Source organism: Saccostrea echinata, unplaced genomic scaffold (genome assembly GCF_033153115.1).
Source record: "Saccostrea echinata isolate AGI-Se365-2 ecotype Australia unplaced genomic scaffold, CSIRO_AGI_Sech_v1 ptg000106l, whole genome shotgun sequence".
Lineage (NCBI taxonomy): Eukaryota > Metazoa > Mollusca > Bivalvia > Ostreida > Ostreidae > Saccostrea > Saccostrea echinata.
The window spans coordinates 10,001-35,000 of record NW_026889855.1 but is presented as its reverse complement, the minus strand read 5'-3'; the positions used below and the strand labels follow the sequence as shown (position 1 = coordinate 35,000).

The 25,000-nt window shown below is 35.3% G+C and overlaps 6 protein-coding genes across 6 annotated transcripts; 5 read left to right on the top strand and 1 right to left on the bottom strand.

Annotated features, from left to right (window-relative positions):
- Window positions 1-4,658: 4,658 nt before the first annotated feature.
- On the top strand, window positions 4,659-5,734 carry LOC133177232 (histone H1-delta-like). The gene has a single exon (XM_061312312.1). The coding sequence runs from the start codon at window positions 4,811-4,813 to the stop codon at window positions 5,405-5,407; it is 597 nt and encodes a 198-aa protein (XP_061168296.1). The 5' UTR covers window positions 4,659-4,810; the 3' UTR covers window positions 5,408-5,734.
- Window positions 5,735-8,419: 2,685 nt separating this feature from the next.
- LOC133177249 (histone H4) lies at window positions 8,420-8,934 on the top strand. The gene has a single exon (XM_061312330.1). It carries the CDS (start codon window positions 8,450-8,452, stop codon window positions 8,759-8,761), a length of 312 nt encoding a protein of 103 aa, XP_061168314.1. The 5' UTR covers window positions 8,420-8,449; the 3' UTR covers window positions 8,762-8,934.
- Window positions 8,935-12,016: 3,082 nt separating this feature from the next.
- Window positions 12,017-12,496, bottom strand: LOC133177251 (histone H2B). Its single transcript, XM_061312332.1, has one exon. The coding sequence runs from the start codon at window positions 12,473-12,475 to the stop codon at window positions 12,104-12,106; it is 372 nt and encodes a 123-aa protein (XP_061168316.1). The 5' UTR covers window positions 12,476-12,496; the 3' UTR covers window positions 12,017-12,103.
- Window positions 12,497-12,729: 233 nt separating this feature from the next.
- LOC133177250 (histone H2A-like) lies at window positions 12,730-13,197 on the top strand. Its single transcript, XM_061312331.1, has one exon. The coding sequence runs from the start codon at window positions 12,748-12,750 to the stop codon at window positions 13,126-13,128; it is 381 nt and encodes a 126-aa protein (XP_061168315.1). The 5' UTR covers window positions 12,730-12,747; the 3' UTR covers window positions 13,129-13,197.
- Window positions 13,198-16,478: 3,281 nt separating this feature from the next.
- Window positions 16,479-17,554, top strand: LOC133177248 (histone H1-delta-like). The gene has a single exon (XM_061312329.1). It carries the CDS (start codon window positions 16,631-16,633, stop codon window positions 17,225-17,227), a length of 597 nt encoding a protein of 198 aa, XP_061168313.1. The 5' UTR covers window positions 16,479-16,630; the 3' UTR covers window positions 17,228-17,554.
- Window positions 17,555-20,231: 2,677 nt separating this feature from the next.
- On the top strand, window positions 20,232-20,746 carry LOC133177247 (histone H4). Its single transcript, XM_061312328.1, has one exon. The coding sequence runs from the start codon at window positions 20,262-20,264 to the stop codon at window positions 20,571-20,573; it is 312 nt and encodes a 103-aa protein (XP_061168312.1). The 5' UTR covers window positions 20,232-20,261; the 3' UTR covers window positions 20,574-20,746.
- The last annotated feature ends 4,254 nt before the right edge of the window (window positions 20,747-25,000 follow it).

Below are 25,000 nucleotides of genomic sequence, written 5' to 3'. Positions count from 1 at the left end.
CGTGACTAAAGCATTCGATGTGGCATTTTTATCATTTTTAGATATAGTTTGATTCAATTAAATATTGTTGAAATACTCTTTCCAAAAAGTTTTGAAATCTTTAAAACTGGTCTATGGTACAGCTTGCTGAGACGCCCAGTGTATTTTTCTTTAATTATGCCCGTGAAGATTGGTTGTTTGTTTGCTTTAAATCCCTTTGAGAATTGTTGGGACTACAACATGTAATATTTGCCTGCATGATGGAGGGCTCCAAATTTTGACTTGTACTCGGCACTTATGGCAATTGAGCAGCAAGGGATCTTTTTTAATTCGTGAAAGCATCTACTGCGACACTGGACCTATGGGTTTTTACAGTCTCATTTGAAGGACCAGTCACTACGTCCCGCATTGGGGTTTGAATCTGTGATTTAGAATTACCTTCCCAGGTAGCACAAAACATTTTCAAAACATTTTACTGCAGTTATAAAAAGGTTTTTTCAAAACATTTCAGAGTAAACATTTTTAAAATGTTTTAAAAACATTTTTCTTTCCCATTGTAACATTTTAAAAACATTTTAAAAATGTTTTCAAAATGGTTAAGGTAAAATCTTTAAGGAACATTTCTATAGAATGTTTTTGAAACGTTTTAAAAATGATTCGAAAGGTATGTTTTGTTTGCATATATTAAACAGTTTCACATTACGTTATAAAAATGTTTTTAAAACATAATATAAACATTCCTCTTCTATATATCTGTAACATTGTAATGTCACTTTTCTAAAACATTTTGAAGGAACGTCGTCAAAATGTTTTTAAAACATTCTACATACTGCTTATAGTATAATATTTAAATGTTTTCAGGTGTTGGTCGTGAAAATGTTTTTAAAACATTTATCAAAACGTTTTCTCCTCCTACAGCTGAAACATTTTATTTATGATTTATGCAACATTTTATAGAAACATTTTCAAAATGTTTTTAAAACATTTATATCATTTTCAATATTAATGCATTTATTTATTTTCAAAGTATGTTGTAAAAATGTTTTTAGAACATTGACTTTAACGTTTATTCTTCTAAAGACTATAACATTTTATTTAGCATTAATGCAACATTTTGTAATGTAATTTTCAAAATGTTTTGAAAATATTCACGACTAACCCAATTGTCTGAGAAAAAAAATGCATAGAATATCCAGAGAAGATTGGGATTAAATGAATAATTGCTTTTAAAAATTTTCCGAAGACATTAATATTACTGCAACTCGATCACTTGCGTATCCCGGTATTTTCTTTCTTTTTTTCAATAATACATTTTTTTTAAAAGTCTTATTGAGTTCACAGACTTGTAATCAATACAAAGTTCATTGAATAAATTTAAGATACTTTAATTTTAAAAAGAAAACAAAATAATAAACAAACTGTTTACAATAATTAACACAGCCTGATTTATGACGGTCTCGCCTGTTTGCATCATATTTCTTAAACTCCAAGGCAGCAGATTAGGAGTGGCTTCACTGGTCAGTTTCAGGTCAAGATAACCTTGTTATGCAATTCTCCTTCTGGACAGCGCGTTATAGAGAATAGTGGTTTGCAGCTTATCTAGGCCAAAATTTGAATTCTGGTAAACAGGATGTGCGCGTTTTCTTGTCGCTGATTTTCAAACAAGATTTTTGCATCATATAAGCCTGGAGAATGAGCGCCGGATTATTAACATCTGCATTGTGAGTATGCTTTAATCAGAGATTTCAAAAGATAATTTTTAAAAATAACCTTTATGTTACATTGTATTTTTGTATGCATATGTGTAGCAAAGACAAAGCTATTATGTATTTGAATTAAATACTTTAGGCAACAACAAGTATACCTCCTTATCTTATGTTGATCATAATTCTAAATATCTTATTATTGAAACATTAAATCATATTGCAGTTAGATGACCGTTCCAGCAACAGACTTGAATTCCATTCAAATTGCCACATTTGAAAGAACCGCCTCTAGCTGACAAGACAAAGGCAATTTTTTGTACGTAAATATCATTGCTCTTCAATAATATTATTGTGTTATAGTTATGAAGAAGCAACAATTCTAATTCTTTTCATAATGCAAATGGGAAAAGTTCTTATGATTTTATGATTTAATTAAAAAATGTTCTTGTATATTTTCATCATTTAAAGATCTGAAGTAAATGACTTAAACACTGTTGTCTCCATGTTTACAGGTTCTGCTTTACTGAAAAGATCGAGCGACTTGTTCAATTCCTTCTTGTGAAGTTTATGTGTGCGCTTCCATTTATATAATAGCTAGATCCACCGCTCTGTGGAACCTACACATATACATGTAGATACATGCATTTTGCGGGATCGTAATTGATAACAGTGATCTAGGCCTGGTTATTCTTTTTATGGGAAGGATTTGTGTGATTCTGTTATTTTTAAATTCAGTGAATGGATTTTTTTCTTTAAAAATACCTGTTGGGTTAAAACAATATAACTCAGAACTTGTACTGGAAATGGAACTAAAATGTGTTTTGCATATTGCATAAGGGTTTGTATTAAAATTGGTAAAAAAAAATGAATTCATTCAGTTGTGATTTATTCTTTGAGAGTTATAATTAAGATGAAATGTATTAAAAGCGCTCTTAAAATCATACAAAATGATGTTCTCATGTCATTATTGAAAATGTCTATTGACATTTCAGGAAAGAGATGTCATTGCGACATTTGGGTAAAATGTTTTAAAAACGTTTTAAAAACCATACAAAATCACGTGAATAAAACATTTGCAAAAATGTTCTTGTAACATTTTCGGAAAATGTTCTGATAACATTTGCTGAAACATTTGGGTAAAATGTTTTAAAAACGTTTAAAAAACCATACAAAATCACGTGATTAAAACATTTTTGGAAAATGTTTTTGTAACATTTTAGGAAAATGTCCTGATAACATTTGCTGAAACATTTGGGTAAAATGTTTTAAAAACGTTTAAAAAACCATACAAAATCACGTGATTAAAACATTTTTGGAAAATGTTTTTGTAACATTTTAGGAAAATGTTCTGATAACATTTGCTGAAACATTTGGGTAAAATGTTTTAAAAACGTTTAAAAAACCATACAAAATCACGTGATTAAAACATTTTTGGAAAATGTTTTTGTAACATTTTGAAAATGTTTTAAAAACATTTTTAAAATGTTTTTGTGCTAGCTGGGTTCCTACTTAAATTCGTGACTCTTTAGCGAAATGATCTAGAACCACTGTGCCACGCAAGACCCTTGAAAGAGTATTTTCTCTGTGTAAGCACTGGAAACTGGTAGTAGGTTTGAAAAATCAGATCGATGAGTATTTGAGAATTTTGTCCATTTGGAAATATTCGATTTCAGCAAATTTACACTGCATGCCACGAGATATTTCACAAGATCTATTAAATAATTGTTGCGAACTCATTTACCTTAAAATTTGCTTTTGAGATTGCATCAGTGTGATATACTGTTTAAAAATCTCTTTCTTTTGTACTTTTCTTATTCATAAAGGTATTATTCAATTAAATTTCAGAATGTATTTCAAAGCTGCTGTCAGAAAAAAAAAACCATTTACCAACCTACCTACCCAACATGAGATTTTAGGGTCGGGTTAGGGGAAACAAAGATATTATGCATAGTAGTAGGAAAATCGGAAAACTTCAAAAGAAATTTTGAACAATTCTGAATCATGGTAATCGGGCTTAATTTTACCTCACAATAATTTCTTATCATTGAAATTAATAGTGTAAAAATAAAATTAGGACTCACTTATATTATGGCCATTTATTGTATAAATTATTTGGATACACAGCGCCATTTAATACAGGTACAGTATTCGTACGTGTAAGAGCAAAATCTTAAGGTGTTAGTTTGTGATTTTCGGGGAGTGATTTTAACAGCATGATTTTTTTTTTTTTTAAAGGTAAAATATCAGCGACGCAGATGACATTGTGAAAAATTTTGTGTTTCGACGCTTTTCGACGGGTTTATAGATATGCCTGGAAATTATGCTTCATTTAGTTTTAAATATTTTTTTTTATTGATTGGAAACAAGTTCTTACAACTTCCTGAAATATAACAATGTGTCCTGCAAAATAAATAGCTTGAGTATGAAAAGTATCAAATTAATTACACGTTATGCACTTGGGAAATGCGAAAACGTGTCAGCATAACGCACAAGCACGAAAAGAAAATAAAGAATATAATTAAAGAAAATAACAACAATAATAACGGAAATTAGTAATTTAAGAAAAAGTAATTCCCATATTGTCTATCAGTCGTCTATACCGCATGTCTAAATAGGCAGGTGTGACACAGTACACAGTCTTTGTGAATTGGAGGGCAAACTGATGATATTTATAAGACGGGGAGATCCAAATGGCATTCTTTAATGTGTCTAATAAAAAAATAAAAGAAATCATCCCTGAATTTTGTCCTTTGAAGCCAAATTTTTAGCTTTAATCCTACCCCGAAATTCAAACATGAGAGTTTGGAGGCTTATTTTCCTGAATTTAAACACTACAGTAAGAACGATCTTAAAATGTAAGTAGATAGAATGATAGAGAGAAATGTAGAGGTTGGGATTCTGCTCATGATATGTGGTGAAGTTCATTCCTTGAGCTGCAGCGCGGATGCAAATACCCATATTGAAACACACATCCATGAACAAAACACAAACGTCTCGACAAACTGGATGTTTTCTAGGCGGTCCGCGCTCAGTGTAAACAAAAACAGCAAGTGCGTGTGACCCGAGTATTTCACTGTTCACAGTTCCTGAGAAGTAAGCCGACGTTTTTACACTCGTCAGTAGCCATGGCCGATACTGCTCCTCCAGCAAAGTCCCCAGCCAAGAAGAAGGCCGCAAAGCCTAAGGTACCTGCTGCACATCCCAAGTACATCGACATGATTAGCGCTGCTGTTGCATCTCTGAAAGAACGTGGTGGCTCATCTCGACAGGCCATTCTCAAGTACATCATGGCCAACTACAAAGTGGGCAACGATGTTAACTCTATCAACGCCCACCTGAAAATGGCCCTGAAGAGCGGAGTTAAGAAAGGTGCTCTGAAGCAAGCAAAGGGCACAGGCGCTAGTGGCTCCTTCAAACTTGGAGACAAACCCAAGACCGATAAGAAGCCTAGAGCCAAAAAGGTAGCAAAACCCAAGGCAGCCAAGCCCAAGAAGGCCGCCGCCAAGCCCAAGAAGCCTGCGGGAGAGAAGAAGGCCAAGACTCCAAAGAAGAAGGCAGCAGCCAAGAAACCAGCCGGACCCAAGAAAGCCAAGTCCCCCAAGAAAAAGGCAGCCACCAAGTCTCCAAAGAAGGCAGCAGCCAAACCCAAGAAGGCCAAGACCCCCAAGAAGGCAGCGGCCAAGAAAACAAAGACTCCCAAGAAAGCAGCCGCCAAGAAATAAGCAGTCTTCGCATTCCAGGCAGACTGTCTACGCTTAAAAAAAAATTTAAAAAAGCCCTTTTCAGGGCTACCCACATTTTTAGAAAAGATGCCTTTAGAACATTCGTTAACGAAACATTTGCATAATCATGCTTTTCTTTTCCCCGTTTATTTGGAATGCAGAGGTCTGTGTTGAAAAATCTAAACTTATCAAACATCTGAAATATTACAATTTCAATAACAATATATCTTACAAATGCCTACACTGTCTAGTAGGCATAAGCTAGGATTATGTGCTCATGGTAATAATTGTATTGTAGCAGAAATTGGAAATGAATATCAAAAAATGCATGCGTGCTCCTGAAACAATAATCTAAATAATAGGGAGGAACAATAAGTGAAATGAATGAAGGGTGTGTGAATTATTTTTAGTTGTAATGTACATAATATCAGGTCAAGTTTGAATTATCTATGATAGACCATTTTTTTCACACACCCTCTCATACACACACACACACACACCCTCAAACACACCCTCACACACTGGCTGTTACAGTGTAATTTCATTCAATGTTCGGTGTTCAGGACAGAAGTTTTGTTCCATATTTCAGAATTGGTTTCATTTCCTAGCTTTCACGCCACACACAGAATGAAATGGAGCGTACTCTGGTGCGACTGAAATAAATTTCTAAGGCAGTGACTTTTCATGCAAGTGCCCGTGTAAACTGTACATGGTCACAAGATTCTTGAAAGCAAAACCACATGCATACCAGGGCTTATCAAAAAACATCAAATATTTCTACAAAATCGAAGTTTTTGAACAATTTCCTGAAGCTTTGGTTTGACAGGACTTCAAAATTTGATAAACATTTAAGTTCTTGAAATATCTAAAGTCGAAAGTGAGAAACACATACAGAAATTAAGGTGGGGGTGGGGTTAAAGAAAGCAAAGCAATGATGAGCTTATTTATGAGTCAGGATGTCAAATCCAGCAAACACTGGATCATGTATAAAGTAAAACATTATGGCCTGAAAACATTTCTATAAGGAAATTTTTAAGTAATATTCATTGATATAATAATAAAGAAATGAATAAATCAATAAATGAATGAATAAATCAATGAATGAATGAATGAATGAATAAATGAATAAATGAATAAATGAATAAATAAATAAATAAATAAATAAATAAATAAATAAATAAATAAATAAATAAATAAATAAATAAATAAATAAACATGCATAGGGAGTGTATATATGTCTATCTTCACGGTTATTATCATATTTACTGTAATCATACATCTTTTCATACAGTGGGTATATTAGATATTTTCTAGACAATTTAACATTGATTTAAACCAAGTACAAAATCTGTGCAAAAAGGTGGATTGAAATGCTTCCAGCTAAGACCAATGGAAGCACGCTATGTGCGACTAATCACAAGGTGTCTTTCTTAACCCCCAACCAATCGCAAACATCCTTACTTAATGCGCGCAGATTTCGATTCACGAGCCACAAAACCGTATAAAACTATAGTAAACGATTGCTCTCGTCATTCATTTTATCTGAACTCAGAGACGATGGCACGTACCAAGCAGACTGCAAGAAAATCTACTGGAGGCAAGGCCCCACGAAAACAGCTGGCTACCAAGGCAGCCCGTAAAAGCGCACCAGCCACCGGTGGCGTTAAGAAGCCCCACAGATACAGGCCAGGAACTGTCGCTCTCCGTGAGATCAGGAGATACCAGAAGAGCACCGAGTTGTTGATCAGGAAACTCCCATTCCAGCGCCTTGTCCGTGAAATCGCTCAGGATTTCAAGACAGATCTGCGTTTCCAGAGCTCTGCCGTCATGGCCCTCCAGGAAGCCAGTGAAGCCTACCTTGTCGGACTCTTTGAGGATACCAACTTGTGTGCTATCCACGCTAAGAGAGTGACCATCATGCCAAAGGACATCCAGCTTGCCAGACGTATCCGTGGCGAGCGAGCTTAAACATATTCTTGTCTCCGACAAACACACAAACGGCCGTTTTCACGGCCACCAAAATATTTAGAAAAGATGCCCTCTTTAACAGCACTAATTAGAAACGTGACAACCAACAAAGAGCACAAGTATTGACCACATAATTATGCCAGGTCTTATTGGCGAAAATATTGTTTATTATTTATGAATGCAAGGAAACACACAGATATGATAGTGTCTTGAATGCTGGCGTAATTATGACAGTTTATACTCGTATTATTTATGAACAAAAAAGCACGCATGAAACGAGTGTCACACAACAGTTTGAGAGATGAACATCAGACACTAAAAATCACGTACATGTATCCAAAGCAATATTCTAAAGGCACGTTAAAAGAATTTGATAAAATAGTTACTCATGCATGGTTATACATATTTTGCTTATTCAGAGAGCGTGATAAACAATATAACACAATGGATACTGTTTTATATGTGACATTTGAGTAATATTCTGACAGAATATATGGTCAGTTGTTTGAAACATTTGCATATACATTTATTACATTTTTATTCTGCGTAATGAAATACTACTAATAATTAAAAAGAAATCTTAAGAGAGATACAGACAATAACATGTACTGAGTAGGAACCGTGGTATCTTATTTATTATGAGATATATGTATTTAAATGTGTTATGCATTAAAGAATATTGTTTTATATTATTTCCCTGAAAATATGACAGTATACAGAACCCTCGCAAAAATATGAAATGATATATAATATATATATATATATATGTATATATAGATAGATACGCAATCTGAAATATCGAACTACAGAAATTTAAGATAGGCATATATAGACAAGTACATGATTTAGTAACAGCTCAAGGGTGCACGGAAAAAAAAAGAAGAAAATATGCAAGGCGCGCAGAGCGGGAGCCAATCGCACTTTGGCTTACAGTGTGCCTTCGGAACGTGAAAATTGCGCTGCCGAAGTTTTCAAGATATTAGTGCTTCTAGCACGTCGTTGATTAGCGCTATATATACCACGATCTCTGACTACGTCCGACATTTCAGAAGATTATCTACTGAGAGCAGAAATATGTCTGGACGTGGTAAAGGAGGAAAAGGTCTTGGAAAAGGGGGCGCCAAGCGTCACAGGAAGGTGCTGAGAGATAACATCCAGGGTATTACCAAACCCGCCATCCGCCGTCTTGCACGCAGAGGTGGAGTTAAACGTATCTCTGGTCTCATCTACGAGGAGACCCGTGGTGTCCTGAAAGTTTTCCTTGAGAACGTCATTCGTGATGCAGTCACCTACACAGAGCACGCCAAGAGGAAGACCGTCACAGCCATGGACGTTGTCTATGCCCTGAAGAGACAAGGACGTACCCTCTACGGATTTGGTGGTTAGATACCCCTACCATACTGTGCCTACAAGAGCAACAACAAACGGCCGTTTTCACGGCCACCCAAATTTTTCGAAAAGATGCCTCTGAGCAGACGTGTTAAAGAAACGAAGGTGTTAATTTTTCTATATATTCATTTGTAGTGAGCAAAAAAATTTTTTTTAATTTAATGTCACTGGAAGAAGGCACATTATTCGGATAGCCTTGCAGTAACTTGTACACAGGGTAGGGGAAAACAAATGATTACAATATCCTCATAATCATTGATTTACATTAGGTTCCCATGTAAGAGAGAAAATAAAATGCAAACAAACAAGAAAGTCCCATGCACCAGTTGATTATTTCCAAGGACACATCTGGTAGATAAATATAAATTTAATAACTTGCATGTCGTTACAGTTTCCTGAGATATCGTTGAAAGCCGTAAATATTGGTAGCCCTGTCAAGACAGAGACAAAATACGCGTATACAACTCGTACGGTTAAATGTACTTTGACAAGGTAGCAAGAGTTGTCTTTCTTTTAAGGTATGCTGTATATTCCCATGCATTGTGCAAGTGGTTATTTGCAGTTCAGGTCTACTATCTTTACATTTACATGCCTCTATCAACAATAAAGCAGGAATTCACAGCTGTTTCTCTCTCTCTCTCTCTCTTTTTTTTTGGTTATTCTTCATTCTATTACATTTGGACTCTAACATAGACACCACATGTAATGATAGTATGGCAACAAAGTACACCACACAGTCAAAACTTCATCTCAGGAATAAAACTATGACCCATACTTGCGGGAAATATTTCATAATGCCACTAAATATACATGTTTATTTTATACAGGTATGTCCCAGAACTAGCATTGTTTGATGTGATGTATCTTGATCCTCATTCCTGTGCTAAACAAACAACCACACACAAAGCAAAATATTTAGTACAGAGATGACTCTGAACATTCATATGCAGAAATGTGAAACATAACCTAAGGACGCTATGTCTTAAGGATGTAGTTTATTTGATTACTGGTATATTCCCTGTAGGATTCTAAATGTTTGGCATTCCAATGTAATTCCTTTTCAATATCCTTTCAAATACCTTTTTTTTTTTCTTTTTTTTTTTCATGGAGATAACCTGTAATGAGCTATATTTTTTCCTGACCAGTAGATATTAAACCTGTGCTGGTTTCCTATACATGTTGTGCACATGTTGATGAACTTGATCACAATGTTAAATGTTCAAAAAGATGTAATTACAAATTCTGGGTGATTATAGTCTATCTACCATTATCTTTGTGCCTCAATACATCACACATCCTTTGGTATACTGAATTATAATATCTGAATCACTAGGTTAGCTTAAGAAATGTTTTTGAAAGTTCATGAAGTTATGACATACCTTTAACCAGGGCATACAAATAAAATTAAAAAAGTATCAGTTCATATCCACCGACAAACTGCTAGTGTATATTTTCTACGTATTGAGGTATAATAGTATATTGTTTCTCGTCTGTCATAGTTCATGAGAATAGGTCGAGGAATTTCATTCAAAGAAATAACAAAGAGAATTCATATTTCAGTTGAATAATATAGACCCCAGCAAAAGATAACATTTCTGTATAATAAGGAATTCGTTCATCATCCTTCTTAACGGTATCTTCCTTACAAGCCTTTAAGATACAGATATTCAGTGTTGTTTCAGTATTTAAACTGGTATCTAACTCTATTCCCCTTAGACCTTTCCATCCTTTACCCCTTAATGACGACTTTTGACGCCTAGTCTCAAACCCTTAATGGCGACTTTTGACGCACGTGTATTTCATTGTTGATTTGACTTGAAATTACCGCTTGTTTACAAATTATCAGAGCACAGGTGGCCACCTGCAGGTTAACAATATATGATTGCATCATACTACAGTTAGAAATCACGTGATTTACCTGTGTAAACAAACAAAAGAGTCTTGGAAAGTCTCACCAAAATTCAAAATGGCGGACAGTTACATACGATGTTTTTAGAGAATATATCTCTGTCAATACCCAATATTTTCTCATCCAGTAAAGCATTACATGAAATTCAAGCTATAAGCTACCTATTTCTTGAAAGTTTTGAAAATTATAATGATCTATGTGTATAATAAACATTAAAATAAGATACGAAAATGTGGTGGTGAAGTTCGGGACCTGGCAGTGCCGATTTTGTTACCTGTTTCTCAGAATTTCAGAAGGTACCTTCCATTTTACACATATTTATAAATGTGAAGGTGTAGAAAAAAACAATTATTTTAATAGAATTTGATCATTCAAGTAAACAAAAACGTTCAGAAATCAAGTTTTATCAGCAAAGTCTGAAAATTTGTCGGCGAGATTGACATTGAAGTAGCACTACAATTTATTGATTTTTGAGGAATTAGACTTATAAAATTGATAGTTAATTATAATTTAACCATCAATTATATCATCACACATAATTTTTATTATTTATACAGACAATTTTGGCTTATTAAAGCCGTTTTACATGTTGAAAATATCTATTTTGTGATTTACACCTGCTTTCACCTGAATTAATTCCGATCAAAATTATGCTAATAGATTTGAAAAATTGAATTTATTATGAATCCAGTGATATATAATACATAGCATAAATGAAATATTTTGACCCCCATTAGTTCAGTTTTAAACTGCACTCCAATTTCATCTAAAACGGTCCAAGGGGCAGCCAGGCAAACACTCTCAGATAAGGATATGGCCAGTGCGTCAAATCATGGCATTAAGGGGTAAAGAGCTAAGCATACTCTTTCTCTTAATGATTTGTAACGTATAATGATCCAATATAATCATAAACACTGCATACGGTAATAATTATAATTTGCTTGTGCTGGTTTTAACCTACAACTTTTGAACTTTATGATAATTATTAATTCTGGCTATCTTTCATGTGCTTGAAAATAAAAAAAATTAACTGGTCTGTTGTTAAATTACTTTAAGGCTCACATCATATAAGATGCCCTATGTGTAGGTAAAATTTGTTTTCGTCTGCAACTGTCGTGTTATAAATCATTCTTTGAGGCCCTATCTGTAAATATTTAATGTACACTACGTGGGGGCAAATGTTCCTTTATGTTTGGGAGTGTGTGTGTGTGTGTTTTTTTTTTATTTTCAGGCATAGACCAACATTCAAAATTACTAGCTAGAACAGTGTCTACGGAATAAAACAGATAATGCTAAGAAATAAAATAAATAAGGTAGACAAAACCTGATATACACCACGTTTCTTAACGCTGTATTGAAAGTATCTTTTCGAAAAATTTGTGTGGCCCTGAAAAGGGCCGTTTTGTTTTTCTGAAGTGCAAGTTTGCAGTTTACTTGCTGCTGGTGTACTTGGTGACAGCCTTGGTTCCCTCAGAGACGGCGTGTTTGGCCAACTCACCGGGCAGAAGGAGACGGACAGCAGTCTGGATCTCTCTGCTGGTGATGGTTGATCGCTTGTTATAGTGAGCGAGACGGGAGGCCTCGGCAGCGATTCTCTCAAAGATGTCATTGACGAAAGAGTTCATGATGCTCATGGCCTTGCTGGAAACACCAGTATCTGGGTGAACCTGTTTCAGGACCTTGTAGATGTAAATGGCGTAGGATTCCCTCCTCTTCCTGCGCTTTTTCTTGTCCCCAGTTCTCTGGGCCTTGGCCTTAGTGGCTGCTTTCTTAGCTCCTTTAGATCCGACTTTGGGTGGCATGTTTACAGATTGTATACAAACTGAAACCTATGAGTGTCGATTCGCGTCTCGCTGGTTTTATATCGCACGGACGGATAACGGCGGATAAGTACATTACGAACCCTCGAGAAAACTAGTGTTGTTCGGCGAGCGACAAAGTGTGTTAAATACGATCGTGCCGATTGGCTGCACTGTTCAATCCGCCCGCGTGTTTAAATAGGATCGCGAAGCCTGTGTTTGAGTTATCCGTTGATTTCATTTCTTGAGCGTCAACTACTCGTAACAGATCAAAGATGTCAGGACGTGGTAAAGGAGGCAAAGTGAAGGGAAAGGCCAAGAGCCGATCATCCCGTGCCGGACTTCAGTTCCCCGTGGGTCGTATCCACCGTCTGCTGAGGAAGGGCAACTACGCCGAGAGAGTGGGAGCCGGTGCCCCCGTGTACCTGGCCGCCGTTCTTGAATACTTGGCCGCCGAAGTCTTGGAGTTGGCAGGCAACGCCGCCCGAGACAACAAGAAGACCAGAATCATCCCCCGTCATCTGCAGCTGGCCATCCGCAACGACGAGGAGTTGAACAAACTGCTGTCCGGCGTGACCATCGCCCAGGGTGGTGTCCTGCCCAACATCCAGGCCGTGCTCCTCCCCAAGAAGACCCAGAAGTCCGCCAGCAAGTAAAAAGTCTGTACGACTTTCAAATATACCAAACGGCCGTTTTCACGGCCACCCAAATTTTTCGAAAAGATGCCTCTAAGAGCATACTGTAGTTAATATAAGAAACGAAATGCATGTTCAATAAATGAAAATGTACGTGCCAAGATATCACATTTTCCCTACAAGTAATTTCACGTATATATACAGTACCAGGCCATAAGTGAAAATCAGAATTGAGTTTTGTGGCACATAATTTCAAAACTATTTTCTGTAAGCGTGACATGATCACTGCACATGCAACAAATGCAAAACGGAAATTTTTACGGCACAAATTTGTTAAGAAATCATGGTAGAAATGTTAGTCACGATGAAATGTTTTCAGTGATCAAAGGTATATAGTAACTAAGCAAATGATTTATTAGAGTGACACGTGTTATGTACCATACAACAACATTTCAATATGGTTCAATCAAAAATCCACATATTATTATTGTTAGGTCCTACTCAAACTTGTGTTTATTTTAAAACAAATTCTGGTAAGAAATGGTATAGAAGACGAAATTCCTTTTTTATAGCACTGTGCTTAATTTGTACTCTAAATACCGCTCAAAGTTTTTTGAAAACACGTGTTTTAATCAAATGGAGAAAGTAAGAATGCTAATTGTAAAATGTACATGTATCTCGGTGTCATATACATCTTCCAATTTTTTTTTTTTTTTTTTTTTAATAACAGACACTGCTAATCTTAGCACACAGGTGTATACTTACAAAATGCATATATTTAAATATTACGTATATTTTCATGTACCTTTTTTTTTTTTTTTTTTTTTTTACTGTTTGTGAAAAAACAAGTGATGTACACATGTCGCTGAAAATAAATAAATTACTTCCTTACCTTAATACCAATTCAATATTGAAACACCTATAGATATATATGTCAGGTTTAACAAAAATAAATGAAAAATATATACGTTGTAAAATATACACATTTTAGGCCAAAATAAAAAATAGCTTTGTTTCCCCTAACGCGACCGACCCAATTAAATTGCGCCGACTGAAAAGTTTTTTAAATAAGATTATTCAAATATATATATTTTTTTAATTGTTTATCAACTTTATTAAATACAATTTCATCAAAATGCGGTTTTATCAGAACGATTGATTTTGTTCTACTATGATTTTCAAGCGCTTGTTTGAAACAAAATGGTCTAACATGTGGTCACAGAGGGTTATTTCGTTTTATGAAACAACGGCGACGTATCATCCTTATTATATATCTTTAATTTATTAGAATTCTACACTCTTGAAATACTTCGTTAATAATAATACTTCAATCAAGAGTGTTTCGGTGGTATTTTACAAAAGTATCTGTGTACACATCAATCAATTTCACAATTGTAAATATGTCTGCATATTTCATCCAGATAAATATAACTCAAACTTTGTTTCTTAATTCTGAATTCTTTTAATGAATGGGTTAAATTTCGTGACTAAAGCATTCGATGTGGCATTTTTATCATTTTTAGATATAGTTTGATTCAATTAAATATTGTTGAAATACTCTTTCCAAAAAGTTTTGAAATCTTTAAAACTGGTCTATGGTACAGCTTGCTGAGACGCCCAGTGTATTTTTCTTTAATTATGCCCGTGAAGATTGGTTGTTTGTTTGCTTTAAATCCCTTTGAGAATTGTTGGGACTACAACATGTAATATTTGCCTGCATGATGGAGGGCTCCAAATTTTGACTTGTACTCGGCACTTATGGCAATTGAGCAGCAAGGGATCTTTTTTAATTCGTGAAAGCATCTACTGCGACACTGGACCTATGGGTTTTTACAGTCTCATTTGAAGGACCAGTCACTACGTCCCGCATTGGGGTTTGAATCTGTGATTTAGAATTACCTTCCTACTTAAATTCGTGACTCTTTAGCGAAATGATCTAGAACCACTGTGCCACGCAAGACCCTTGAAAGAGTATTTTCTCTGTGTAAGCACTGGAAACTGGTAGTAGGTTTGAAAAATCAGATCGATGAGTATTTGAGAATTTTGTCCATTTGGAAATATTCGATTTCAGCAAATTTACACTGCATGCCACGAGATATTTCACAAGATCTATTAAATAATTGTTGCGAACTCATTTACCTTAAAATTTGCTTTTGAGATTGCATCAGTGTGATATACTGTTTAAAAATCTCTTTCTTTTGTACTTTTCTTATTCATAAAGGTATTATTCAATTAAATTTCAGAATGTATTTCAAAGCTGCTGTCAGAAAAAAAAAACCATTTACCAACCTACCTACCCAACATGAGATTTTAGGGTCGGGTTAGGGGAAACAAAGATATTATGCATAGTAGTAGGAAAATCGGAAAACTTCAAAAGAAATTTTGAACAATTCTGAATCATGGTAATCGGGCTTAATTTTACCTCACAATAATTTCTTATCATTGAAATTAATAGTGTAAAAATAAAATTAGGACTCACTTATATTATGGCCATTTATTGTATAAATTATTTGGATACACAGCGCCATTTAATACAGGTACAGTATTCGTACGTGTAAGAGCAAAATCTTAAGGTGTTAGTTTGTGATTTTCGGGGAGTGATTTTAACAGCATGATTTTTTTTTTTTTTAAAGGTAAAATATCAGCGACGCAGATGACATTGTGAAAAATTTTGTGTTTCGACGCTTTTCGACGGGTTTATAGATATGCCTGGAAATTATGCTTCATTTAGTTTTAAATATTTTTTTTTATTGATTGGAAACAAGTTCTTACAACTTCCTGAAATATAACAATGTGTCCTGCAAAATAAATAGCTTGAGTATGAAAAGTATCAAATTAATTACACGTTATGCACTTGGGAAATGCGAAAACGTGTCAGCATAACGCACAAGCACGAAAAGAAAATAAAGAATATAATTAAAGAAAATAACAACAATAATAACGGAAATTAGTAATTTAAGAAAAAGTAATTCCCATATTGTCTATCAGTCGTCTATACCGCATGTCTAAATAGGCAGGTGTGACACAGTACACAGTCTTTGTGAATTGGAGGGCAAACTGATGATATTTATAAGACGGGGAGATCCAAATGGCATTCTTTAATGTGTCTAATAAAAAAATAAAAGAAATCATCCCTGAATTTTGTCCTTTGAAGCCAAATTTTTAGCTTTAATCCTACCCCGAAATTCAAACATGAGAGTTTGGAGGCTTATTTTCCTGAATTTAAACACTACAGTAAGAACGATCTTAAAATGTAAGTAGATAGAATGATAGAGAGAAATGTAGAGGTTGGGATTCTGCTCATGATATGTGGTGAAGTTCATTCCTTGAGCTGCAGCGCGGATGCAAATACCCATATTGAAACACACATCCATGAACAAAACACAAACGTCTCGACAAACTGGATGTTTTCTAGGCGGTCCGCGCTCAGTGTAAACAAAAACAGCAAGTGCGTGTGACCCGAGTATTTCACTGTTCACAGTTCCTGAGAAGTAAGCCGACGTTTTTACACTCGTCAGTAGCCATGGCCGATACTGCTCCTCCAGCAAAGTCCCCAGCCAAGAAGAAGGCCGCAAAGCCTAAGGTACCTGCTGCACATCCCAAGTACATCGACATGATTAGCGCTGCTGTTGCATCTCTGAAAGAACGTGGTGGCTCATCTCGACAGGCCATTCTCAAGTACATCATGGCCAACTACAAAGTGGGCAACGATGTTAACTCTATCAACGCCCACCTGAAAATGGCCCTGAAGAGCGGAGTTAAGAAAGGTGCTCTGAAGCAAGCAAAGGGCACAGGCGCTAGTGGCTCCTTCAAACTTGGAGACAAACCCAAGACCGATAAGAAGCCTAGAGCCAAAAAGGTAGCAAAACCCAAGGCAGCCAAGCCCAAGAAGGCCGCCGCCAAGCCCAAGAAGCCTGCGGGAGAGAAGAAGGCCAAGACTCCAAAGAAGAAGGCAGCAGCCAAGAAACCAGCCGGACCCAAGAAAGCCAAGTCCCCCAAGAAAAAGGCAGCCACCAAGTCTCCAAAGAAGGCAGCAGCCAAACCCAAGAAGGCCAAGACCCCCAAGAAGGCAGCGGCCAAGAAAACAAAGACTCCCAAGAAAGCAGCCGCCAAGAAATAAGCAGTCTTCGCATTCCAGGCAGACTGTCTACGCTTAAAAAAAAATTTAAAAAAGCCCTTTTCAGGGCTACCCACATTTTTAGAAAAGATGCCTTTAGAACATTCGTTAACGAAACATTTGCATAATCATGCTTTTCTTTTCCCCGTTTATTTGGAATGCAGAGGTCTGTGTTGAAAAATCTAAACTTATCAAACATCTGAAATATTACAATTTCAATAACAATATATCTTACAAATGCCTACACTGTCTAGTAGGCATAAGCTAGGATTATGTGCTCATGGTAATAATTGTATTGTAGCAGAAATTGGAAATGAATATCAAAAAATGCATGCGTGCTCCTGAAACAATAATCTAAATAATAGGGAGGAACAATAAGTGAAATGAATGAAGGGTGTGTGAATTATTTTTAGTTGTAATGTACATAATATCAGGTCAAGTTTGAATTATCTATGATAGACCATTTTTTTCACACACCCTCTCATACACACACACACACACACCCTCAAACACACCCTCACACACTGGCTGTTACAGTGTAATTTCATTCAATGTTCGGTGTTCAGGACAGAAGTTTTGTTCCATATTTCAGAATTGGTTTCATTTCCTAGCTTTCACGCCACACACAGAATGAAATGGAGCGTACTCTGGTGCGACTGAAATAAATTTCTAAGGCAGTGACTTTTCATGCAAGTGCCCGTGTAAACTCTACATGGTCACAAGATTCTTGAAAGCAAAACCACATGCATACCAGGGCTTATCAAAAAACATCAAATATTTCTACAAAATCGAAGTTTTTGAACAATTTCCTGAAGCTTTGGTTTGACAGGACTTCAAAATTTGATAAACATTTAAGTTCTTGAAATATCTAAAGTCAAAAGTGAGAAACACATACAGAAATTAAGGTGGGGGTGGGGTTAAAGAAAGCAAAGCAATGATGAGCTTATTTATGAGTCAGGATGTCAAATCCAGCAAACACTGGATCATGTATAAAGTAAAACATTATGGCCTGAAAACATTTCTATAAGGAAATTTTTAAGTAATATTCATTGATATAATAATAAAGAAATGAATAAATCAATAAATGAATGAATAAATCAATGAATGAATGAATGAATGAATAAATGAATAAATGAATAAATAAATAAATAAATAAATAAATAAATAAATAAATAAATAAATAAATAAATAAATAAATAAATAAATAAACATGCATAGGGAGTGTATATATGTCTATCTTCACGGTTATTATCATATTTACTGTAATCATACATCTTTTCATACAGTGGGTATATTAGATATTTTCTAGACAATTTAACATTGATTTAAACCAAGTACAAAATCTGTGCAAAAAGGTGGATTGAAATGCTTCCAGCTAAGACCAATGGAAGCACGCTATGTGCGACTAATCACAAGGTGTCTTTCTTAACCCCCAACCAATCGCAAACATCCTTACTTAATGCGCGCAGATTTCGATTCACGAGCCACAAAACCGTATAAAACTATAGTAAACGATTGCTCTCGTCATTCATTTTATCTGAACTCAGAGACGATGGCACGTACCAAGCAGACTGCAAGAAAATCTACTGGAGGCAAGGCCCCACGAAAACAGCTGGCTACCAAGGCAGCCCGTAAAAGCGCACCAGCCACCGGTGGCGTTAAGAAGCCCCACAGATACAGGCCAGGAACTGTCGCTCTCCGTGAGATCAGGAGATACCAGAAGAGCACCGAGTTGTTGATCAGGAAACTCCCATTCCAGCGCCTTGTCCGTGAAATCGCTCAGGATTTCAAGACAGATCTGCGTTTCCAGAGCTCTGCCGTCATGGCCCTCCAGGAAGCCAGTGAAGCCTACCTTGTCGGACTCTTTGAGGATACCAACTTGTGTGCTATCCACGCTAAGAGAGTGACCATCATGCCAAAGGACATCCAGCTTGCCAGACGTATCCGTGGCGAGCGAGCTTAAACATATTCTTGTCTCCGACAAACACACAAACGGCCGTTTTCACGGCCACCAAAATATTTAGAAAAGATGCCCTCTTTAACAGCACTAATTAGAAACGTGACAACCAACAAAGAGCACAAGTATTGACCACATAATTATGCCAGGTCTTATTGGCGAAAATATTGTTTATTATTTATGAATGCAAGGAAACACACAGATATGATAGTGTCTTGAATGCTGGCGTAATTATGACAGTTTATACTCGTATTATTTATGAACAAAAAAGCACGCATGAAACGAGTGTCACACAACAGTTTGAGAGATGAACATCAGACACTAAAAATCACGTACATGTATCCAAAGCAATATTCTAAAGGCACGTTAAAAGAATTTGATAAAATAGTTACTCATGCATGGTTATACATATTTTGCTTATTCAGAGAGCGTGATAAACAATATAACACAATGGATACTGTTTTATATGTGACATTTGAGTAATATTCTGACAGAATATATGGTCAGTTGTTTGAAACATTTGCATATACATTTATTACATTTTTATTCTGCGTAATGAAATACTACTAATAATTAAAAAGAAATCTTAAGAGAGATACAGACAATAACATGTACTGAGTAGGAACCGTGGTATCTTATTTATTATGAGATATATGTATTTAAATGTGTTATGCATTAAAGAATATTGTTTTATATTATTTCCCTGAAAATATGACAGTATACAGAACCCTCGCAAAAATATGAAATGATATATAATATATATATATATATATGTATATATAGATAGATACGCAATCTGAAATATCGAACTACAGAAATTTAAGATAGGCATATATAGACAAGTACATGATTTAGTAACAGCTCAAGGGTGCACGGAAAAAAAAAGAAGAAAATATGCAAGGCGCGCAGAGCGGGAGCCAATCGCACTTTGGCTTACAGTGTGCCTTCGGAACGTGAAAATTGCGCTGCCGAAGTTTTCAAGATATTAGTGCTTCTAGCACGTCGTTGATTAGCGCTATATATACCACGATCTCTGACTACGTCCGACATTTCAGAAGATTATCTACTGAGAGCAGAAATATGTCTGGACGTGGTAAAGGAGGAAAAGGTCTTGGAAAAGGGGGCGCCAAGCGTCACAGGAAGGTGCTGAGAGATAACATCCAGGGTATTACCAAACCCGCCATCCGCCGTCTTGCACGCAGAGGTGGAGTTAAACGTATCTCTGGTCTCATCTACGAGGAGACCCGTGGTGTCCTGAAAGTTTTCCTTGAGAACGTCATTCGTGATGCAGTCACCTACACAGAGCACGCCAAGAGGAAGACCGTCACAGCCATGGACGTTGTCTATGCCCTGAAGAGACAAGGACGTACCCTCTACGGATTTGGTGGTTAGATACCCCTACCATACTGTGCCTACAAGAGCAACAACAAACGGCCGTTTTCACGGCCACCCAAATTTTTCGAAAAGATGCCTCTGAGCAGACGTGTTAAAGAAACGAAGGTGTTAATTTTTCTATATATTCATTTGTAGTGAGCAAAAAAATTTTTTTTAATTTAATGTCACTGGAAGAAGGCACATTATTCGGATAGCCTTGCAGTAACTTGTACACAGGGTAGGGGAAAACAAATGATTACAATATCCTCATAATCATTGATTTACATTAGGTTCCCATGTAAGAGAGAAAATAAAATGCAAACAAACAAGAAAGTCCCATGCACCAGTTGATTATTTCCAAGGACACATCTGGTAGATAAATATAAATTTAATAACTTGCATGTCGTTACAGTTTCCTGAGATATCGTTGAAAGCCGTAAATATTGGTAGCCCTGTCAAGACAGAGACAAAATACGCGTATACAACTCGTACGGTTAAATGTACTTTGACAAGGTAGCAAGAGTTGTCTTTCTTTTAAGGTATGCTGTATATTCCCATGCATTGTGCAAGTGGTTATTTGCAGTTCAGGTCTACTATCTTTACATTTACATGCCTCTATCAACAATAAAGCAGGAATTCACAGCTGTTTCTCTCTCTCTCTCTCTCTTTTTTTTTGGTTATTCTTCATTCTATTACATTTGGACTCTAACATAGACACCACATGTAATGATAGTATGGCAACAAAGTACACCACACAGTCAAAACTTCATCTCAGGAATAAAACTATGACCCATACTTGCGGGAAATATTTCATAATGCCACTAAATATACATGTTTATTTTATACAGGTATGTCCCAGAACTAGCATTGTTTGATATGATGTATCTTGATCCTCATTCCTGTGCTAAACAAACAACCACACACAAAGCAAAATATTTAGTACAGAGATGACTCTGAACATTTATATGCAGAAATGTGAAACATAACCTAAGGACGCTATGTCTTAAGGATGTAGTTTATTTGATTACTTGTATATTCCCTGTAGGATTCTAAATGTTTGACATTCCAATGTAATTCCTTTTCAATATCCTTTCAAATACCTTTTTTTTTTTTTTTCATGGAGATAACCTGTAATGAGCTATATTTTTTCCTGACCAGTAGATATTAAACCTGTGCTGGTTTCCTATACATGTTGTACACATGTTGATGAACTTGATCACAATGTTAAATGTTCAAAAAGATGTAATTACAAATTCTGGGTGATTATAGTCTATCTACCATTATCTTTGTGCCTCAATACATCACACATCCTTTGGTATACTGAATTATAATATCTGAATCACTAAGTTAGCTTAAGAAATGTTTTTGAAAGTTCATGAAGTTATGACATACCTTTAACCAGGGCATACAAATAAAATTAAAAAAGTATCAGTTCATATCCTCCGGACAGACACCGACAAACTGCTAGTGTATATTTTCTACGTATTGAGGTATAATAGTATATTGTTTCTCGTCTGTCATAGTTCATGAGAATAGGTCGAGGAATTTCATTCAAAGAAATAACAAAGAGAATTCATATTTCAGTTGAATAATATAGACCCCAGCAAAAGATAACATTTCTGTATAATAAGGAATTCGTTCATCATCCTTCTTAACGGTATCTTCCTTACAAGCCTTTAAGATACAGATATTCAGTGTTGTTTCAGTATTTAAACTGGTATCTAACTCTATTCCCCTTAGACCTTTCCATCCTTTACCCCTTAATGACGACTTTTGACGCCTAGTCTCAAACCCTTAATGGCGACTTTTGACGCACGTGTATTTCATTGTTGATTTGACTTGAAATTACCGCTTGTTTACAAATTATCAGAGCACAGGTGGCCACCTGCAGGTTAACAATATATGATTGCATCATACTACAGTTAGAAATCACGTGATTTACCTGTGTAAACAAACAAAAGAGTCTTGGAAAGTCTCACCAAAATTCAAAATGGCGGACAGTTACATACGATGTTTTTAGAGAATATATCTCTGTCAATACCCAATATTTTTTCATCCAGTAAAGCATTACATGAAATTCAAGCTATAAGCTACCTATTTCTTGAAAGTTTTGAAAATTATAATGATCTATGTGTATAATAAACATTAAAATAAGATACGAAAATGTGGTGGTGAAGTTCGGGACCTGGCAGTGCCGATTTTGTTACCTGTTTCTCAGAATTTCAGAAGGTACCTTCCATTTTACACATATTTATAAATGTGAAGGTGTAGAAAAAAACAATTATTTTAATAGAATTTGATCATTCAAGTAAACAAAAACGTTCAGAAATCAAGTTTTATCAGCCAAGTCTGAAAATTTGTCGGCGAGATTGACATTGAAGTAGCACTACAATTTATTGATTTTTGAGGAATTAGACTTATAAAATTGATAGTTAATTATAATTTAACCATCAATTATATCATCACACATAATTTTTATTATTTATACAGACAATTTTGGCTTATTAAAGCCGTTTTACATGTTGAAAATATCTATTTTGTGATTTACACCTGCTTTCACCTGAATTAATTCCGATCAAAATTATGCTAATAGATTTGAAAAATTGAATTTATTATGAATCCAGTGATATATAATACATAGCATAAATGAAATATTTTGACCCCCATTAGTTCAGTTTTAAACTGCACTCCAATTTCATCTAAAACGGTCCAAGGGGCAGCCAGGCAAACACTCTCAGATAAGGATATGGCCAGTGCGTCAAATCATGGCATTAAGGGGTAAAGAGCTAAGCATACTCTTTCTCTTAATGATTTGTAACGTATAATGATCCAATATAATCATAAACACTGCATACGGTAATAATTATAATTTGCTTGTGCTGGTTTTAACCTACAACTTTTGAACTTTATGATAATTATTAATTCTGGCTATCTTTCATGTGCTTGAAAATAAAAAAAATTAACTGGTCTGTTGTTAAATTACTTTAAGGCTCACATCATATAAGATGCCCTATGTGTAGGTAAAATTTGTTTTCGTCTGCAACTGTTGTGTTATAAATCATTCTTTGAGGCCCTATCTGTAAATATTTAATGTGCACTACGTGGGGGCAAATGTTCCTTTATGTTTGGGAGTGTGTGTGGGTTTTTTTTTTTATTTTCAGGCATAGACCAACATTCAAAATTACTAGCTAGAACAGTGTCTACGGAATAAAACAGATAATGCTAAGAAATAAAATAAATAAGGTAGACAAAACCTGATATACACCACGTTTCTTAACGCTGTATTGAAAGTATCTTTTCGAAAAATTTGTGTGGCCCTGAAAAGGGCCGTTTTGTTTTTCTGAAGTGCAAGTTTGCAGTTTACTTGCTAATAGAGATTGTTCTATCTGACGTATCCGTATAAGTATCCGTATCCGTATACGTATCGAGATGAGAAAGGCATCTCGATCCCGATGTCTAAACTATTTACTATAATTTCCATCGTTATTTGTTTGGTTTTAAAGCAGTCCCATTCATTTAAGAATAGCATATGGTATTTTTTCTAATAAAAAATGTATTAAGCTGCTGTAAAAGTTTGTTATTTTGCTGGAAAATTAAAAAAAAAATAGATAATGAAATTCAATAAATTTGTATTTGTTTTCATTATATTGTTTAAAACTTTAATTGCAATTTTGTTTAAAAACATTTATCGGGACCCCCCTCTCTCCCTCTTAACATCAGGACATTTTATTGATTGATTCTGTAATTTACATTAGATGACATAAAAGTTAACCCCCTCACTCTCACACTAAATGCAAAAGACGTTGATATCCACACAATCAATAAAACCGTGTAGCAGTTTTCTATAGAGAATTTGCTTCCAGACCCTTACCAGTATATGCTTAAAAATGCCAGTCCCCCCCCCCCCCCGGGAACACACACAAACCTTCATAGCGTCTGTTGGCTTTCTTCATTCTTTTTTTTTTTCAATGAACTATTTGACAAATACCTGTATGTCTCCCCTTCCCCTCCCCAGTTGAAATTGCTACTTTCGGGCCTATTCTCATACGGCTTGATTTTGTTTTATATTTTGTCCTTTCAGCAGTAATAACTTGAAAAGACTTCATGGCGACAAAAATAGGTAATGAAATGAAAATTCAATTGTTAAATTTGATTTTTCTTTTTAGTTCTCTTGTTGTCGTACATGCGTATTATAATTTATGGTTTGATATAGAAACTGTTTCAAAATAGGGTACATGTATTCATTATCTTAACTCTCTTTTTATAAGAAAGAAAAGAACATTAGACTAAAAAATGCCAAAACAATAGATTTATCTATTTCTTCTATGCTACTTTGTCCATCCAACTGATTTTCATTTATTTTTATTTTTATTTATTCATTTTTTTATGCATTTTGGCCCAGATTGGGACAAGTGTGAGTCAATTCAACACGCAGTTCATAGAAT

What these genes read in the sequence shown, in the direction of transcription:
- LOC133177248 (XM_061312329.1), top strand. Translation starts at nt 16,631, where the DNA reads ATGGCCGATACTGCTCCTCCAGCAAAGTCCCCAGCCAAGAAGAAGGCC.
- LOC133177250 (XM_061312331.1), top strand. Translation starts at nt 12,748, where the DNA reads ATGTCAGGACGTGGTAAAGGAGGCAAAGTGAAGGGAAAGGCCAAGAGC.
- LOC133177249 (XM_061312330.1), top strand. Translation starts at nt 8,450, where the DNA reads ATGTCTGGACGTGGTAAAGGAGGAAAAGGTCTTGGAAAAGGGGGCGCC.
- LOC133177251 (XM_061312332.1), bottom strand. Translation starts at nt 12,475, where the DNA reads ATGCCACCCAAAGTCGGATCTAAAGGAGCTAAGAAAGCAGCCACTAAG.
- LOC133177232 (XM_061312312.1), top strand. Translation starts at nt 4,811, where the DNA reads ATGGCCGATACTGCTCCTCCAGCAAAGTCCCCAGCCAAGAAGAAGGCC.
- LOC133177247 (XM_061312328.1), top strand. Translation starts at nt 20,262, where the DNA reads ATGTCTGGACGTGGTAAAGGAGGAAAAGGTCTTGGAAAAGGGGGCGCC.